This window comes from Epithele typhae (genome assembly GCF_022376455.1).
Source record: "Epithele typhae strain CBS 203.58 chromosome Unknown BXZ73scaffold_86, whole genome shotgun sequence".
NCBI lineage: Eukaryota > Fungi > Basidiomycota > Agaricomycetes > Polyporales > Epitheliaceae > Epithele > Epithele typhae.
Genome location: NW_025954277.1, coordinates 65,369 through 82,283, shown reverse-complemented (window position 1 = coordinate 82,283; position 16,915 = coordinate 65,369). Strand labels below are relative to the sequence as shown.

Genomic DNA, 16,915 nt, shown 5'->3' with positions numbered 1-16,915 from the left:
GAATGTGCGAGACTAGTCAGTAAACATTCTGAGAGTCGGATTCGCAAAGGAGTATCAGAGGTGCAATTGTTTGGCTATATGCTCTGCCTTCTCGTCACAGCCAAGGGCTACGACTGGGGCGGCAGCGATCTCATCATTTACAAAATTGACTGTGAGCTCACCTGTTGAAGTGCACCACGAAGAAAGTGGGGGGAGTGTGGAGGATGTCGTGGTGGAGAAGAAAGAGATGAGGCGGTCCGAGGAGGCGCTCGTCAGAAATTTGTTTGCGAGTACGTGCAACACGTGATGTGGGCGCCTCGTCTCTTGAAAATCCCGCCTCCCGACTCACGCAAAACGGCCATCACATACATCGCAACAGGGTGCGTCTGCCCTGAGATATTCATTCGATGCTTTCGCTGAGAGAAAACTTTAGCTTGATGGCCAAAATGGATCCATTTCGCGCCTTCGCAGACGTGATACCGGAGTCGGATCGCACTCTTCTCGCAAACCTCAGCTCTGCTACATCCGCACAACAATGGGTTCTCGAACGAGCTGAAGAGCACAGAAGGAAAACGTTCGCCTTGTACACCCTCCATAACACTCTGGCTCCCATACACCGCACTCTCCCTACCGAAATGCTCGCCGAGATATTATCCCATTGCGGAGGAAGCTCGCGATGTAGTATGCAAATCATGCTTGTCTGCAGACACTGGCGCACTCTTCTGCTCAAGACCCCGCGATTCTGGGCCAACGCTGCTGCTGACAAGTCGTTCCTCGATTTCTGTACGTGGCCCCATCTATCCCGCATGAAACAAGAACGCAGGCTCGCCTACGTGCAAAGCACCCTCCAGCGGACCGCACAAGAGCCTCTTTGCCTCACCTATAATGCTCTTCCAGTCGAAATCGCCGGCACCCTCAAAACATGGTCTGAGAGACTCGTATACCTCGACGTCGCTGTGACCCAAGCGAGTGAGCTCATCGCGCTTTGCGAAGCATTCACCTCCGGCTTCTCTCGTCTGGAGACATTCGGAGTCAACACCGAACGCATGTACTGGCCCTCCACATCTTTTCGAACTTGGTGTGACCTCCCATCCGGGAGGACGCCAGTCGCCCCCCGCCTCCACACCTTGCTCCACGTCAACCTCGGCCTCTTCTCGTACTTCGCGCTTCCCACGTTGCGCACAGCTCACATCATCGGACCAATATTCGACGGCGATCCAACTCTCGAACTCGTCACCGCTTTGGGAAGATGTCCAGGCTTGGTTCGCCTCAAGCTCTTTGTGCGGTACTGCCAGGACTTCATTCGCGAAGAGAATCCAGTGACAACGGTGGACCTCCCCTCCCTCAGGTCGCTCAAAATCGTTGCCATCCTTCCCCTTGTTGCCGAACTCCTCGGACCGATCTCGGTCCCACCCACAGCATTTGTCCAGATCCAGATGTCTGACTCAAACCAGCGGGAACTCGAGCTCTCGGACGCGTTCGACTCGCGGAGCACCGGCATCGTGTCCCTCCTGCAAACCATTGACGTCGTAAGCCTCCAGGACTGGGTCCCACAGTCATATAGCGGCATGTATCCAGGCATGCTCTTCACAGGTTGGACGGGCAAGACGCGGCGTGTAGAGTTCAAGGTCGCGGCGACACATCATCTGCGCGGACCACGGTCGACTGCTACCCTGAGAGCGCTTTTCCGCGGACATGCCGCAGTCACCCGCCTCTCTGTCCAGATGTCTTTTGCGGACGGTCGAGATCACGAATACCACGGCAGCCTTGACCCGATGCCACCGGACGTTCCCATGGAAGAGGACGACGACTTGGAGAACGACCGCCACGACTCCGACATGGACTACGACTCGGAGGAGGATGAAGACGCCTCTGAAGAGAGGTTGAAGTCTCGGGCTCCGTGCGGCGTAGACACGGGAAGCTTGCTCCGCGCCTTCCCGCAGCTCGTGGACCTCGAGATCGCCGGTCCCTGCGTTGACGCTCTTCTGGACACCTTGACGTCGCCGGACGACGTCGCCGCCGGGCTGGGCACGGCGGTAATCTGCCCCCACTTGCGGGTCCTGCGGGTCCTGTTCCCAGTAGACGTCGCGGAGGTGGGGGTTTTAGCGCCGGATTTCCCCACAGAAGCGGACAGAGTCGGGTTGCTGGAGGCGATGGAGAAGCACTGCGCGCAGCTCAAGAGGGTTCTCATGCATCGCTTGGCACGAGGAACGCAACTCGTCCGTCTGGAGTGGGCGGAGATACCGTGGGCGAACTACGGATTTGGGCGGGTCTCGGGGGCTACCGCAGTTCACATTCCCAACACCTCCAGTCGCTATTTGACCCAGCTGGAGGCGTTGGTAGACGGACCGGTTGTGTTCTCAGGCTTCTACTACGAGCCCGATGCAGCGCCCCCCAGCCCATTTGTGTTGCCGACGTTCTGCCCCCGTCTCGTGAGCACGATCTCACCTGTTAGTAGAATTACCGCATGTTCTAGTACGCCTACTATAGAGCGTCAAACGAGGAAGACAAAAAAATCCGATGTAGCCCTGCCATGGACTTCAACGGCCGCCGCACCGTAGATTGCACATATGGGAAATCCCTGATCCAAGGGATTCCGATGACATGCGCAAGGAACTGGCCAACTTCTCAACAAAGCGTCTCCACGTGTCAGTCGGAGTCGTCCGCGAAGGAGGCACATTTTTCTAGTAGGTTTTCTCGAAGAATATTTGCATCCTCGTTTTCAGGAATCTCGTGCGCATTGCTTTTGGGCATTAGGCAAGCGTTGAATATCGCGGAGGAGACATTAGGAATCAAATAACTTTATGCCGGGCCGGGGTCGTGGGAAAACAGCGATGAGTCGATATCGTGAAGCTTGCGGCGAGCTTGTTGTCGAGTGTCCGCCGATACTACATACGCCGAGAAAGCACCTAAGATACTTGAAGGCCCGCATCCTCTCCATAACAAACATTGGGTCAAGCGTAGAGACTGGTGAGTTACTCTGGACAGAGTGAGGAATACTGCAAGCGCGTTTTAACATGGTTACCAGATTATCATGACTACCGTCGTCGATACCCTTCCCTTCCCCGCCTTCGCAGAAACCGTCCCCTCCGTCGACCGGGAGTCATTGCGTGGCCTGTCGGATGTCGCCGTCCGCGCACGGGTCGTCGCTCGCGCTGAAGAATATCGATGCATCGCGGCGGCTCTCCTCTCGATCTACAATTCCGTCGCGCCCATCCACCGCACCTTCCCGAACGAAATTCTCTCCGAGGTTCTCTCCCACTGCTGGAAAGACACGCGCAGCATCGGTCTCCTTCATGTCTGTCGTCACTGGCGCGCGGTTGCGCTCAAGACGCCGAAGCTGTGGCAGGCAGCCATCCCAGACCCCGACTCAAGAAACCCTGGGCTCCTCTTCAGCGCGCGCGGCGCATTTGCAGCGTCCGTCCTTCAATGGTCTTCACCCGAACCTATCCGCGTCAAGATCAATCTTCTCATGAAGGCTGCGGTCGATGCGCTTTCTCTGCATGCTGCTCGACTTGTCGATCTGTACGTCCACCTCACCGGCGGCGGGCAGCTGGCCGCTTTGTGCAAGATTCTAGACCAAGGCACACCCAGGCTTGAAGCACTCGGGATCGCGTTCGTTGGACGTGTTGGGAAATACGAGGACTGGACCAATGCAAACATTGACGCAGACACACACCGGACCGTCGTAAAAGACCTCTGCGCATGGAAAGATGAAGGCTGGTACATCACAGGCGCACCGCGCCTTCGCAACCTCCGCTGCATCCCCGTCGACATCTTCCCGCACTTCGCCTGTCCCGCGCTGCGCGAGCTGTGCTTGACCCCTTCACGATCGACCAATGACCACGTCGTAGCGTTGGCTCATGCGCTGAGGCAGTGCCCGAATCTGACCCACCTGACGTGGTGCTTGAATGGCGAACGTACCGACGGCGAGGACGAGGACGAGGACGAGGACGAGGACGAGGAAGACGAAGGTAGCGTGGACATCGTCGACACTTTCTTTCCCGGCTTCTCTCCGTCAGTTTGGCAAGACGCCGGGACGGTCGACCTCCCCGCTCTGCAATCGCTGGTCTTCACCGTCCAAACACATCAAAAGATGGCCATCTATTCCTCCCTTTTCCCCTCCCACTTCCCCCACACACTCAGGTCGTAGTGGATGATTCCCCCCGCTGGGGGGTGTCCAACTCGGTACACCTCGCGGAGTGGATGAAAACCGTCGACGCTGTGCACATCTACGACTCGTACCAGGAAGAGGCGATGCGCCCGCTCACCGAGATCGTCACGCTCGCGAAGGGCGTGCCGCAGGTTCGTTTCACGCTGCGATCTTCATCCAACGTACGCGCAAATATAAATGCCCCCGAGGTCATATTCATGTTCCGCCATGCCAATGGCACCGTGATCACCCACCTCGTCCTCCGGCAGACATGGCCAATCATAGACTGGGATGACGACAAATTCGTTCTCCACGCGTTCCCGCACCTCGTCTCTCTCGACGTCGCCGGCCCATCCGCCGCATCGACCCTGGAAGCACTTCGATCAGAGGACGGCCGACGGTCTTTTGAGCTCACATGTCCTCGCCTAGAGACTCTCGTCGTGACCTTTCCTCTGCCGCTGCAAGTGCGGGGAGATGTGGGGAAGATGATGACTACCGGTCCGGCGGAGTGGGAAGAGAAGCTTGCGGGAAGCCTGACGTCGTGGAGCTCAGACCTCGAGAAGATGCTCAGTCAACGAGCGGCGGCAAAGTATCGTCTGAAGTATCTCGAGTGGAAGGGATGGGAGTGGGATATGAACCTTAGACTCGATTTCCTTCCGTCAGCGGTTGTCTTCACGGACTTCCCGAACCCGGCGCTGTACAATCAGGCGGGGTTGGAGCAGTGGGTCGACGGCGAGGTCGTCTTTGGCGGATTACATACCAGGCTCCGTCGGAATAGATTGCGTTTGGGTGGCTCAGCGGATGTGAAACAGGGTTTTTTGTGAAAACTATTGCATCAATTGTGGTCACCGTGGCGGAATGTATGACTGCATGCAAGGGACAGCCATCTTCCGAGGCGCGCGACGCGAGGTCTAAAGTGAAAGAAAGGAAAGTATATTCTTCGTGTATTGACGGAACGACGAGAAAACACCTAATGAGCATCATGCCGCTGTACAAACAATACTAAGCCATGGTTCCGTCGGTGCATTTCCAAGTGACGTCTATCCGCTGCACATCCACCTCCGTCAGTGAGAGAACACGAACGTCGTGCGTGATACACGCACCTGCCGACGTGTTCCGCTTTTGCGGGCCCTTCTCCCTCGCCTTCCACCTGGTCCCGGTCCTGCAGCCGCTGGATGTGACCTCCACGTCGACGTTCGGCTTTCAAGTTGGCGGCTCCGCACGATTGGCGGAGGACATCCGACATGCTTCTCAGCGCGTTTGGAGACTCCGGGTCTGAAATGGACGGGCGATGAAGCTTGAAGCTGAAGGGCAGGGGGCTTTCTATGGAACTTGAGACGCGGGTTTGAATATAGTGGATGGGCGGACTACCAGGAACAGTGCTTGTTTGGGGGAGGCCGAGCCTTTCTCAGGCGCGACTCGTGCGCGCGCAACCTAGGTCCATCTTCAGCCCGTTGAAAGAGTACAAGTCGAGAAACGCCTCTTGGTCAAGCGCGCGAGTTTGTCCAGGACACTGCCAAGGGGCCCGAGAGCCGGAGCCCACGCACTGGGAGAAACAACGCACACTTGGACGTCGGGGAATGCACAAAGACGAGAAAGAGGGTGCGAACGTACCTTCCATGATCTAACCGGCCTCGTTCGGCAGAGCAGCAGTTGCCATAAGAGTCTTGAAATATTTCCGTAAGGACAAGTGCGAGGCGACCGTCACGCCTTCGGCGCGCATCCGTACGCGATGCCAAATCTTGTGTATACTTTGAAGCCCGCGGGATCTTATGTACGTAGCTGCCAAGAGTCGCTAGAACTAGAGAAGCGGGTCCGAACAGAGAAGGGACGTTATGGACGAGGATGATGCCAGGGAGTGCTTGAGGAGAAGGGAGCTGGGAGCGCAACTGCGAGACAAACGGGTCGGCGCTTGTATCAGTTTACGCCTTGCCTCTTCCCTCAACCATTGCACCCTCCCAAGCGTTTACGTCTGGTTTGTCTCGACGGGCTCGATCGACTCAACGGCAACTCCGAATAAAATTACTGGCTACACGAGTCGATCGGCGCGGCATCCCCGCCTTCTGACGCTGCGCACATCCCTCTTTTGGACCAAGTTGTCCGACCAACCCTGTTCTCGATCACCGCACTGCGCCAATGCCTGGACCTGCTTCAGCTCAAGCGGCCCGATTTTGAGATGTCTTTCGCAGGTGATCGTTGATCTCCTAACCTCGAACCTCAGTCGATCACTGCCCTCTCCGCCCTTTCCCATGCGCGCGTCACTGTCATGTTTTCGGTCCAAACTCCAGACGTCCTTCTCTGACGGCCGCAGCCGCGAAAAATACCGCAGCACCCAAGCACAAGCCACGGCCAAAACAAAGGAAGACGGGTTGGACATCCACGCCCACGACTCTGATTCCGATCCTACGAAACTCTTTCTCCGGCGGCGTGGACACAGGAGGGCCTGGTTGTTTCGGGTCTGAATCCGCGGAGGCGCGGCCCACGACGCGGTCCGTTGGGCAGGCGGACAGAATGAGGCTGCGGGGCGTGATTAAGTCGCATCGAGGGTGCTCACGCATCTCTCGGCTCACGGATCTGTCTAATAAACCGTGGAGGCACAGATACTCGGCCTGGCTAGTCTCGGCGGTGTGCAGGCGGGCCCATTCCATCCAGGGATTCCTTACCACAGCTGGAGAGGCCATAAGTAGAAGGTAAGTAGCCCACTGTACTACAAACGACGTTCAGAATCAGCATAGTGGGCAGTGGTGTCTACAATGCACCGGGCGATAGATATTACAGGACTACATCAGAATCCGGTACGCTGTGGGAAACTGAGACCACAACTGGGTCGTATGGGCCAAGGGAAATCATATGTAGACTCATACCACATTGCACAAGCCCCACAGTCTCGGCCGATATTGCTAAGTACGGACCAGATGCATTGAACCTATGAAAAGCCGACGTTGGAGTGACAGTAACATGGCTATGCGCCAAGGTATGCATTCGTGGTGTAGCGGTAACATTGGGTCTTCCCATGGCCTAGCTCCGGGTTCGACTCCCGGCGGATGCACGATCGTGACTTATGAAAGTCTTTTTTTCTCATTTTCCCCTGGGGGACCTGGGTGTTCCCGTATCAGGCATACGGCAGTATCAGAAACGCTGTAGTATCTGGTCACGTATGTTGATGTCCGGAAAATCCCTTTGCAAGAATCGCCTCATTGACTTCTGTCCTGGTTGAAAGACCCCAGGTTGCTGGACATTCATATCCGATTGGAGGCAGACGTACAAATGTGGGCTCTTGCGCGACACATCTATGTCGTACCACGTAGCATATAACTAGTCCCATGGTTTCATCCAGGCAGTCTGACTCACTCTCTGCAGGCTCTCCACAAATGTGAGCATGCACATCTCGCCGCGATCGCTCGTCCTGAGTCCTATTATTCCCCGAGCAATGCCTCCTTGATCGTCGCGAGTCGCGCGCGTTTCTCCTTTCCGTTCTTCCCGAATGCTTGTGTCAGAACCAGACGCGCCTCGGCCTCGACGGCCGTCGACAGTGCCGGCCAGGGTGTCGCCCGTGCGGTAGATCTTTGAGGCCATGGCCTGTCCGGACCTCCAGGAGCTCGTAGCCAATCTTATGGACGTCGGTGACCAAGACGGTGTTCGACGGCTGATTGGCATTGAAGGGCCACATGATCCTGGGATACTAGTATGAGATGCGCATCCGAACGAGCATGATGGGGGGACGTACATTGGCACCGTTGGCCGCTGCAGTCGCCTTGGACGCGGTGGGGAGCAGCGGTCCGGCGATGTAAACTGGACGACCCGTTTTACCGGAGGCATTCGTCTGCTCGTTTGAGGGCCAATTCCTGTGCAAAATCTGCAGGTAGAGCGACATGGTTTGTGCGATCGGAGGCAGAGACGGTGTCCGCGAAGGCGGGAAATGGCTGCATGTCCGTTGTCATGGCTAGATACGAGAGGTGATCAGGAAATGCAACCAGTACAGTTGTTCTGTGCATCGTACCTCGTCGTGCAAGCAGCAGTCCTAGAGGTAGAATGAATGCGCGACTGCACATGCTACTAATAGAACCACGTTTTGATATTATACCTCGATCGCCCAGACCAAGTTCTGGCATTCTGCGTATAAGACTCCTAGTTAACCCTCTGGATCCAGTGGCACGTCACAGAGCATGCCCAAACACACGACCGGACCATCCACCAGTTCGCTCAGCCGCGACGAACCAATTTCCGACATATCAGGCATACATACCGCGTTCCCCCAAGCCGCCTGCAGCACGGTCGTCCCCGTCCTCATCCCCTCCTCGTCCCACACCCCCTCGCCCCACTCCAGCTGCTCGAGCCGCGCCGCGCCGTGCGCATCCCGCGCCTCGAGCGTCCGCGCGAGGAGCGTGATCCACCTGCGCGCCGCCGCGCGCACCGCGCGCACCTGCCGCACCCCGAGCGCCGTCACCGCGACGGGCCCCGCCCCACTCCGACTCCGGCCCCGACTCCGACTCCTACTCCTACTCGGGCGCCGCGCGGACGACGGGGGGAAGGCGACCCGGAGCGCGCGCAGGCGGGGACACACGACCGGCGACGCGGGGTCGGTGCCGGGGTCGGTGTCGGGGCAGGTGAGGCCGTCGAGCACGGCCTCGGCGCACGGGCCCGCGACGTCGAGCGCGACGAGGTTGGGGAACGCGCGGAGGAGGTCGCCGGTGTCCGCGCCGCGCGTGCCGTCGTCGTCGCCGTCGTCGCAGCCCCAGTCCCATTCACAGTCCGCGCCCGTGGGGTGATTTTGGACGGTCCCGTGGCCGTGGTGCGAGTCGTCGTCGCTGCCCTCGCCCTCGCCCTCGCCCTCGCCCTCGCCCTCGCCCTCGTCGGCCGGGGGATCGAAGGCGGGGTAGCGCGTCGTCCGGCTGTGGGCGAAGGGCATGTGCACGGAGAGGTGGGTGATGGCCCCGGCTTGCATGCGGGCGGCGGCGCTCAGCGCGCGGGACGCGGGAGCGAGCCAGTGGACCCGCGGCCACCATTTGAGCTCGAAGCGCTCGGTGTCGTTCGTGCGGCCGACGACGGACATGCCCGGCGACGACCCGGCCTCCCGCCAGTCGCGCAGACGCACGGCGGCGAGAGAGCCGATGAGCGAGTCGGAGGTGCCGCCGCCGCTGTGGTTGGTGAGCACGAAAGGGTCGAACTCCGTGTGTTGCACCGACCGCGCGACCGAGAGCTGGGCTGATGCGCTGGGAGGGAACGAGAGGGTGTGGAGGTGTGGAGCATTAAACGCGGCTGCTCGTTGCGGGTCGGCACATCGAGCTCTGAACGACTCAGCGTACTCCGACGACCAGTCCCCGTTGAAGATATCATCGACGAAATACAATCCCAGAGCTTCCAGATGGGGATACCCTGGGGACCGCATGGTATCGCGCAAGAGGCCAAGCTGTGACGGGTGCCGCAAGCTCACTTCGAGTTGGACGAGATGCGTGGCTGGAAGCGCCGAAACGACGGTGCTATCCAGTCCTTTGGTTATGATACGCAGCGGCCTTGACGTCGCTCGTTCGAGGGGCGCCACCTTCTGAGTGGTCATCGACGTGTCGACGTCGATAAGAGACTCGTCGCCCGCAGCGTCTGCCCAAAAGCCCGAAGTCTGGAGTATCACAGAGCGCCAATGCCGGCAGACGAGCATCAGCCCGAGGCTGCGTCGACCTTGCCAGCAATGAGAAAGCACTTCGGAGAGCATTTCGGGAGGAAGGGCGAGATGGATGGGTGCGAGGCTGTTGTGGAAAGAACGAAGGGCGGAGATGACCTTGTGGTATTCGTCCGCCCGAGCGATCGCCCATTCTTGTGCCGCGACGGCAGGGAGACTGAGGAGATGTGTGAGGTCCGCGGCGGGTATTGCATCCACGAAGGTGGGGGGAGGACGCATATCTGCTGTCATGATTTGAGCTAACCGGGGCAAAAGCGTGGCATGAGTATGGCATGAATATACACAGGCATGGCCCGTACCTAGTTCACCTCCATAAGCCGTGGGAGGGGAAAATGGCCTCTGTGTGGTTCTTATGTATACGGGCCCATGCCTCAAGGCCTCATGGCTGTTCCCACATATACGAATTGGAATACGAGACGAATTTCAACAAACTCAATAGCATCGGATCGATCAAGATAAAGAACTAACACTACATCAGCAAGTAGACGTACAACAGCGTGAGTTACGGAGAACGTGGAGCGGCAGCCAGAACTAGGCGCCTATGGGAAGCAGGAAGGACATCCTCGACGAGCGGGGGTACCATGCCTATACCAGAAGGATGTGGTGAAGACGTGCGGACAGAAATAGGATGGGAATAGCGGACCAGAGCCATGGCAGGTAGCATGTAGACAGGCGAGTTCACCTCGAGTTCAGCATCTCCTCATCTGACGACGACGAGGCCCCGGCGCGCGACCGCGACGGTCCGCGCGAGTGCGGGTGCGAGCGGTACCCCTGCTCGTCCGTGTTGCGCCCGCGGGCCTCCTCCCCGCGGATCTCGCTCTCCGTCATCGGGTAGCTAGCGCAGTACGCACCTGGGCTCGAACGTGCATGGGAGCACGTACGCCGTTGTGGGCCCTCGACGACGACGCCGGGGACGCCGTGCGCGGATGTGGTAGGAGGACTCGGAGAGGATGTGCTCTGTACCGCACCCCGCCACCGCATACACGAGCTGGCGGGGTGCGGTGCAGATCGCGGCTTGGGACGACGCCAGAGTGGGAGGAGGAGCTTGGGAGGAGCCAAGACGCACTGCACTGCGCACCAAGTCGCAACAGCGCGCCGGCACGGGGCGGCCCGTTTCTCCGAAGGCTGCGCAGAGCCTCACGCGTCAGAGGTTTGTCATGTCGGGCGCACTTGCAAGTCTCCAACCTCTCCAGCAGGTTGCACTCGCTCCGAGTCGCCGCACCCTTCCGCTCCTTTACGCTTCCTCGCCTTCACTACTCGCATGCTCTTCTGCTGAGATTCCGCTCACATCTCCAACCCCTCCCCACCGGACCTACTGCGCCGCAACCCACCATACCGATGTACTCGAAAACGTCCCACTCCGCCGAGTCGTCCGAGTCCTCAGGAAAGAACATGCTCGTTCTCATCCCGGACAGCATCGACGTCGAAGAGGAGGCCAGGTTCTACGACGACATCGTCGATGTGCGTCCAACTGCGCTTCTTCACCTCGTTCCGGGCCCCCTCCTTATTCCCCTAAACACAGAGCGCATCGACGACCGGCCAAGACATCTACCCGTACGGCCAACACTCGCCCACGCACTCGTCCCCGGAGTCCCCGACGTTCGGCGCGCACGAGACCCAGAGCGTGTTCTCGAAGGACATCTGGCTCGGGGACTCGCGCGGGGAGAGCGCCGCGTTCGCGCGCGACGTCGAGGTCCCCGGGTGGACGAGCGTGGGCGACCGGCGCGGCGGCGCGTACGTCGTGTACGACTGCGTGATCAAGACGAAGGAGGTGCGTGCGCCGGTGCGTTCGTGGGCGGTGCGCGCGCGCTGACGGCCTCGACCCTCGATTGCGCTCGTACGTTTGTGTGTCTGTGTGTGTCTGCGCGCGCGCGAGCAGGGCACGGTGATCCATGCGCTCAAGCGGTATAGCGCGTTCGCCCAACTCGCCGCGAGGCTGCGCGCGACGCTCCCGGTGAGTCTCTTGCCTCCCCATGCGTCCCCCACCCCACGCCCTGCCCTGCGAATGATGCAGAACGGGGGATGCTCTCAAACGGACCACGCCCTCGCATCACCTCCACACACCCCCACAGAGCCGGCACCGCTGACACGCCCCCTTGCGCGCCCACAGGCCAGCCAGCAGCTCGCGGTCCCCGCCCTGCCGCCCAAGTTCCCTCTCGCCAAGTTCCGGCCGACGTTCCTCGACCAGCGCCGGCGCCTCCTCCAGCACTGGCTCGCCGCCGTCCTGCTCCACCCCGAAGTTGGGGGGTGCCAGGCCGTGCGGGAGTGGGTCGTCGACCGCTCGTGATGCGTCGAGCGTGTCGGTCGGGGGGATGGGGCCGCGGTGGGGGTGGGCCCGTTGGATATAAGTTATGCCCTCTTTGCGTTGTGTTTTACGTATACGTTAGAGTGCTCCGTTTTGCCGCGTTGCGCACGCGAATAGCTGCGACGCTTGCTTGTTCCCTGGCTTCCTACGAGCGATTTGCGGCCTCTTTCAAGAGAACGCGTGGTGTATATTGGAGGTGAGGTGAGGTGAGGTGAGGTGAGGTGAGGTGAGGTGAGGTGAGGTGGGCGGCAGAGCAATGATTACTGGCCAGAGGAAGGAGGGAAATAGTGAGCACCATAGCGGAGGATGGTAGTCGTCCGGGCTGAGGAAGGAGCGTGGAGCTGACAAGGAGTGTGTCAGTAGGTCCCGGAGAAGTGATGAGGGCGGTACGCTTAGTAGACCGTGAGTGAGAACATATCATATGTTCGGGGCAGAGAAACCCAGTGGCTTCTTATGAAATGTGTTTCCCGCCGGCGGTCTGCGCGAAACCGGACCCACAACAGTAGAATGTTGTAGGGTCTCAGTCAGGACTCCCCAGAACCACAGGGCTGCTCAATGTGATTTCCCCGCGCGTCGGCCTACCAGAGCGTCGGAGAAGGAATAGCCAGGTGCATTCAGACAAAAAAAGCAGGATCAGAGAGGAATACAAGGTGGATAACACAGCAGTGATCACGGATCAGAGGAAGGAAGGAGAGAGGACGGATACAGTGCCAGTAGTACAGCGGAGGACGAAAGAGCGTGGACTAAACTCGTGAGCAAAGGCGTGGACCAAAGCCAGGGACGTGTGGGAGTAGGTGGCGAATAGCTCGTGCGTGGCATGTCCGAGGAAATCAAGCGATGAGGGATGGAGCAGATGCGCCTAGTAGGCCGTGAGGGAGAGAACATATACGTTCGGGGCGGAGAAGCCGAGACGGCCCTTCGCGTACCCCTCTCGGTGGATGAGCTTGTCGAAAAAGAGGCGTTCGCGGAGCCAGTCTGGGACAGAGAACAGGTCAGAGATGAACCAGTGTCGGAGGGGGTGGGGAGGGGAAACGCGCGAGCAGACGGAGAGTGACACTCACCGACTCGGCGGAACTGTGAGGGCGCGACGGGCGCAGGGGAGTAGTACTGCTGCCATCCCGCGGCGTTCTGCTGGGAGGCGTGTCTCCGGACCTGCTCCTGCAGACGCGGCGGGAGGGACTCGAACTCCTTCTCGGTGACCGTCTTCTCGGTGTAGCTGTACGCATGAACGGTCGATGCGTGCGGACAGAATCAGACGGCGACGGGGACGTACTCCCTGAAGAGCGTGGTGGTGACGTCGCCGAGGGTGACGCCCTGCGAGTTCTTGACGATCGTGCACCACGGACTGTGCTCGGTGATGATGATGAGCTCCTCTACGCGGGGCATCGTCGCAGGCTCGTCCTTGGCGGTGAAGGGGATGTCACGGTCGCGGGACTCGTGGTTGTACCCACCTGTCTGGCCTGCACACGAATGGGTATGAGAGGAGGCGGAGGGGAAAAGAGCGGGAAGGAACGCACCGGTGGACATGTTGAAGATGAGCTGGAAGGTTTCGCTGGAGTTCGAGAGGATGGGGTTCAGCTCGAGCTCGACGCCGAGGAGGTAGAGGTCGGTCTGGCTCAGGATGGGGCCATCTGGGGATGAGAGCTGTAGACTGTGGTGGTGCGCATGAAGCAGTGAAGGACGCACATGAGCTACCAGGGGCCCATTTTCCGATCGTGTCCGCCATAGTCGGAGAGTGGAGTTACGGTTAGATTTGAGGAGGTGAACGTGGATCGGTGGATCGGGGATCGGGGGCGGAGAGAGAGCTTGGGCTGAGGAAGGGGTGACGGTGGTGGTGGTGGTGGTGGTGGTGTACAATGCCCGGTCTTATACTGCAGGTGGGACAAGGACCCGAGCGTGTGGGGTCCGAGGCAGGGCGGGAGGAAGGGGGCGATGGGCGCGCGGTGTCGGAAACGGGCGAAGGGCGAGATGGGCGCTCCGGGGTATCAGATCACACTTTTGGGCGACTTGCCATCCAGTCCACACCCACATGGATCACACGCACAGATGGCCACAGATCTACATGTATTTTCTGGCAATAACAGGCTGGACCAGGTTGAACGCCTCGCGGTGGCACCAAGTAGCGACGCGAGCGAGCCATCGGCTTAGTACCGGACCGTACTCGGGCCGTCAGTTGCGCGCGACACAGCGAGCTCCTTGGGACTGAGCGCGGCCGACGTTCTTCTTCCCGCACCTCCTCCCCCGCTGGTGACACCCGCGCCGTCGTCGCGCGCGGTCTCGGAGCACGGGGAATTTTCTCGCGCAGTCGTTCATCTGAGCGTATCGGACCCGCCATCGCCGCCATCGGTGACAATCATCCTCACCCTGGACCCCAATCGGATTGCACACTCGACGCCGACAGGCCCGTTCTTGTTCTCCTTCGTCTCCTTGCCTCTTTTGACGCCGCAGAAGACCCGTTCTCATCAGCGGAGGGCCTCGTGAAGGCCTCGTGGTGGCCCGGGCGTTTTAGACTCATCGCTCTGGGCGGTGTAGACAGCCGGACCCACCATCGCCCTCTCTGCCAAAAACTGGCATATTCCCCAGCTCCTTGACTTCCACCCTCTCATCACCTCCTTCGCCTCCTGCTCGAAGCCCCACCGTCGTGGATATCAACACCTACGTGGACACCGCGTAGAGAGGACGGATTCCGAGTCACCATCCTTGTTCCGCCGTACATTGCGGCCTCCAAAAAAGGTATGTTGCGCCTCGTTCTCCCTGTCCCCGACGCCCCCTCATCGCCGCGCATACAGCCTCCTCTGCCGGTGTCCTAGCCCCCATACACCTGAGTCATAGATAATCCCCCTGCACGTTGGCCGCCATGCACTTCACGCCCGTCGTTCCCCCGCGCCCTTCCCCCAGTGGCGGAAGCAGCACATCTCTCAACCCGCCACCACCAGTAATCCCCCAACCCGTCTCTCCACAAAACCCGCCGACCCTGTCCCCGTGGGGTCCACAAGGCGGCTACCCAGCCCAGTCCCCGTACGTTGGCGGGTTCCCCATGCAAGGCTCGTACTTCATTCCCCCCGTCAACCTCCCCGCCGGGGGGCAGACCCCCATGATGCCGCCCAACGCCGGCTTTGCCACCGACTTCACTGGCTTCCCCAACGCCGGCGCTGCCGCCGCGCCTTCGCCCTACGCGCGACCCGGAGCGGCACCCGGAACCCCGTACATGGGCGGCGCCCCGCCGGGGACCCATACGGGCTACAGCACCTTCCAGCAGCCCCTCCCGCCCACGGGAATGCCGTACGGGATGGTGAACATGGCCTACACCCCGTTCGCGGCGCCTATGAACCTCGCTGGTGCCATGCCAGGCGGGATGCCTGGCATGATGCAAGGCATGATGCAAGGTGGGATGCCAGGCGGTATGCCCGGTATGATGCAAGGCGGGATGCCTGGTATGATGCCCGGTGGGATGCCTGGTGGAATGCCTGGTGGAATGCCTGGTGGAATGCCTGGCGGGATGCCTATGCCGGGCATGATGCCTGGGTACCCGTTTGGCCCCGCTGCTGGGATGGGAGGGATGGCAGGCGCGGGGATGGCTGGTGGCGCTCCAAGTGCTGTACCCATGCAGCCGAGCGCGTCGGGTGGAGGCTTGCGCCCTCCAAACCCGAAGGAGCGTCAACCATGGGACGAGATCGACAGGTTTATGGAGGGTGATGATTGTGCGTGTTGCTTTTGATCACATTTGCGCTCGAGCTCACCATGGTCTTGCTGGCAGATGGCCCTGTTCTGCGAACTATGCTTGTCGGGAAGACGAATGCTCATGTCCGAATCAACCCCCTCCTATCACCACCCGACGATGGGCTCACCAAAGACTACCTTCGATGGAACATGCTCTTCCCCACCAACAACTGCCAACGCTCCACAGACCGCCCCGGACGCTCGTGGTACGACGGTCGCGAGGCTCCCGCAACCTGGCCCCGGGTAACCCAGATCCGGCTCGTCTCCCGCTCCTTCCCCTGGACGATCGAGATCCCGGCCTCGGACGCGCGCATCGGCGTCACCTGCGGGGACGTCGTCGAGGCCGTCCACGCGCACATGTACGGCCGCCTCGCGCAGCAGCAGTTCGACTCGGCCTCGCGCCAGCAGAAGCGCCTCCTCTCCGAGTCCTTCTACCACAACCGCTCGACCGCGCACGGCGTCCCCGGCGGCAAGATGGCGCAGACGCTCCTCCGCTGCGACTGGCTCGGGCAGGACACCATGTTCGGCGGCGTCGTCGAGGACCCGCAGCTCGTCGCCGACGTCTGCCGCGGCGTCCTCCCCTGCACGTTCGAGATCAAGTGCGTGCGGCGCTACCCGATGACGGAGAGCGAGATCCGCGAGGAGGAGGCCCGCGGGCGCAACGCGGACGAGCAGGGGTACCACTCGCACCCGCACTCGCGCGGGCCGTCGCGGTCGCGCGCCGGCAGCTCGCGCGCTTCCCGGCCGACCTCGCGCCACGGCTCCAGTCGGCCACCGACGCGGCCGCCGAGTAGGGTTTTATCGTCGTCAGATGAGGAGACGCTGAACTCGAGGTGAACTCATCTGTCTGCATGCTACTTGTCATGACTCTGGTCCACTACTCCCATCCTATTGCTGTCCACACGTCTTCACCACATCATTCCGGTATAGGTATACCCCCGCTCGTCGAGGATGTCCTTCCTGCTTTCCATAGGCGCTTCGGCTGGCTACCGTTCCACGTTCTCTCTGTATAAACTCACTCTTGTACGTCTACTTGCTGATGTAGTGTTAGTCTCTTTATCTCGATCGATCCGATGTTATT

At 60.2% G+C, this 16,915-nt stretch overlaps 5 protein-coding genes and 1 non-coding gene across 6 annotated transcripts; 4 read left to right on the top strand and 2 right to left on the bottom strand.

Annotated features, from left to right (window-relative positions):
- Positions 1–3,013: 3,013 nt before the first annotated feature.
- BXZ73DRAFT_12456 (uncharacterized protein) lies at positions 3,014–3,592 on the top strand (the record flags this gene model as incomplete). Its single annotated transcript, XM_048017468.1, has 1 exon — positions 3,014–3,592. A coding segment is annotated over one exon (579 nt), but the record flags the coding sequence as incomplete, so codon positions are not given.
- A 3,518-nt stretch (positions 3,593–7,110) lies between these two features.
- On the top strand, positions 7,111–7,181 carry BXZ73DRAFT_t186. Its single transcript has one exon. It is a non-coding gene; the product is annotated as a tRNA-Gly (tRNA).
- Positions 7,182–7,548: 367 nt separating this feature from the next.
- Positions 7,549–10,028, bottom strand: BXZ73DRAFT_106583 (uncharacterized protein; the record flags this gene model as incomplete). Its single annotated transcript, XM_048016656.1, has 4 exons — positions 7,549–7,647; positions 7,722–7,814; positions 7,860–7,988; positions 8,379–10,028. 4 exons carry the CDS (start codon positions 10,026–10,028, stop codon positions 7,549–7,551), a joined length of 1,971 nt encoding a protein of 656 aa, XP_047872599.1.
- Positions 10,029–11,147: 1,119 nt separating this feature from the next.
- Positions 11,148–12,096, top strand: BXZ73DRAFT_54902 (Phox-like protein; the record flags this gene model as incomplete). Its single annotated transcript, XM_048021240.1, has 4 exons — positions 11,148–11,264; positions 11,332–11,580; positions 11,689–11,763; positions 11,920–12,096. The coding sequence occupies 4 exons, from the start codon at positions 11,148–11,150 to the stop codon at positions 12,094–12,096; spliced, it is 618 nt and encodes a 205-aa protein (XP_047872598.1).
- Positions 12,097–12,973: 877 nt separating this feature from the next.
- Positions 12,974–13,840, bottom strand: BXZ73DRAFT_54925 (uncharacterized protein; the record flags this gene model as incomplete). The annotated part of the gene is made up of 5 exons (XM_048021244.1): positions 12,974–13,089; positions 13,176–13,330; positions 13,388–13,574; positions 13,632–13,745; positions 13,801–13,840. 5 exons carry the CDS (start codon positions 13,838–13,840, stop codon positions 12,974–12,976), a joined length of 612 nt encoding a protein of 203 aa, XP_047872597.1.
- A 1,131-nt stretch (positions 13,841–14,971) lies between these two features.
- On the top strand, positions 14,972–16,671 carry BXZ73DRAFT_106580 (uncharacterized protein; the record flags this gene model as incomplete). Its single annotated transcript, XM_048016655.1, has 2 exons — positions 14,972–15,815; positions 15,872–16,671. 2 exons carry the CDS (start codon positions 14,972–14,974, stop codon positions 16,669–16,671), a joined length of 1,644 nt encoding a protein of 547 aa, XP_047872596.1.
- Between the last annotated feature and the right edge of the window lie 244 nt (positions 16,672–16,915).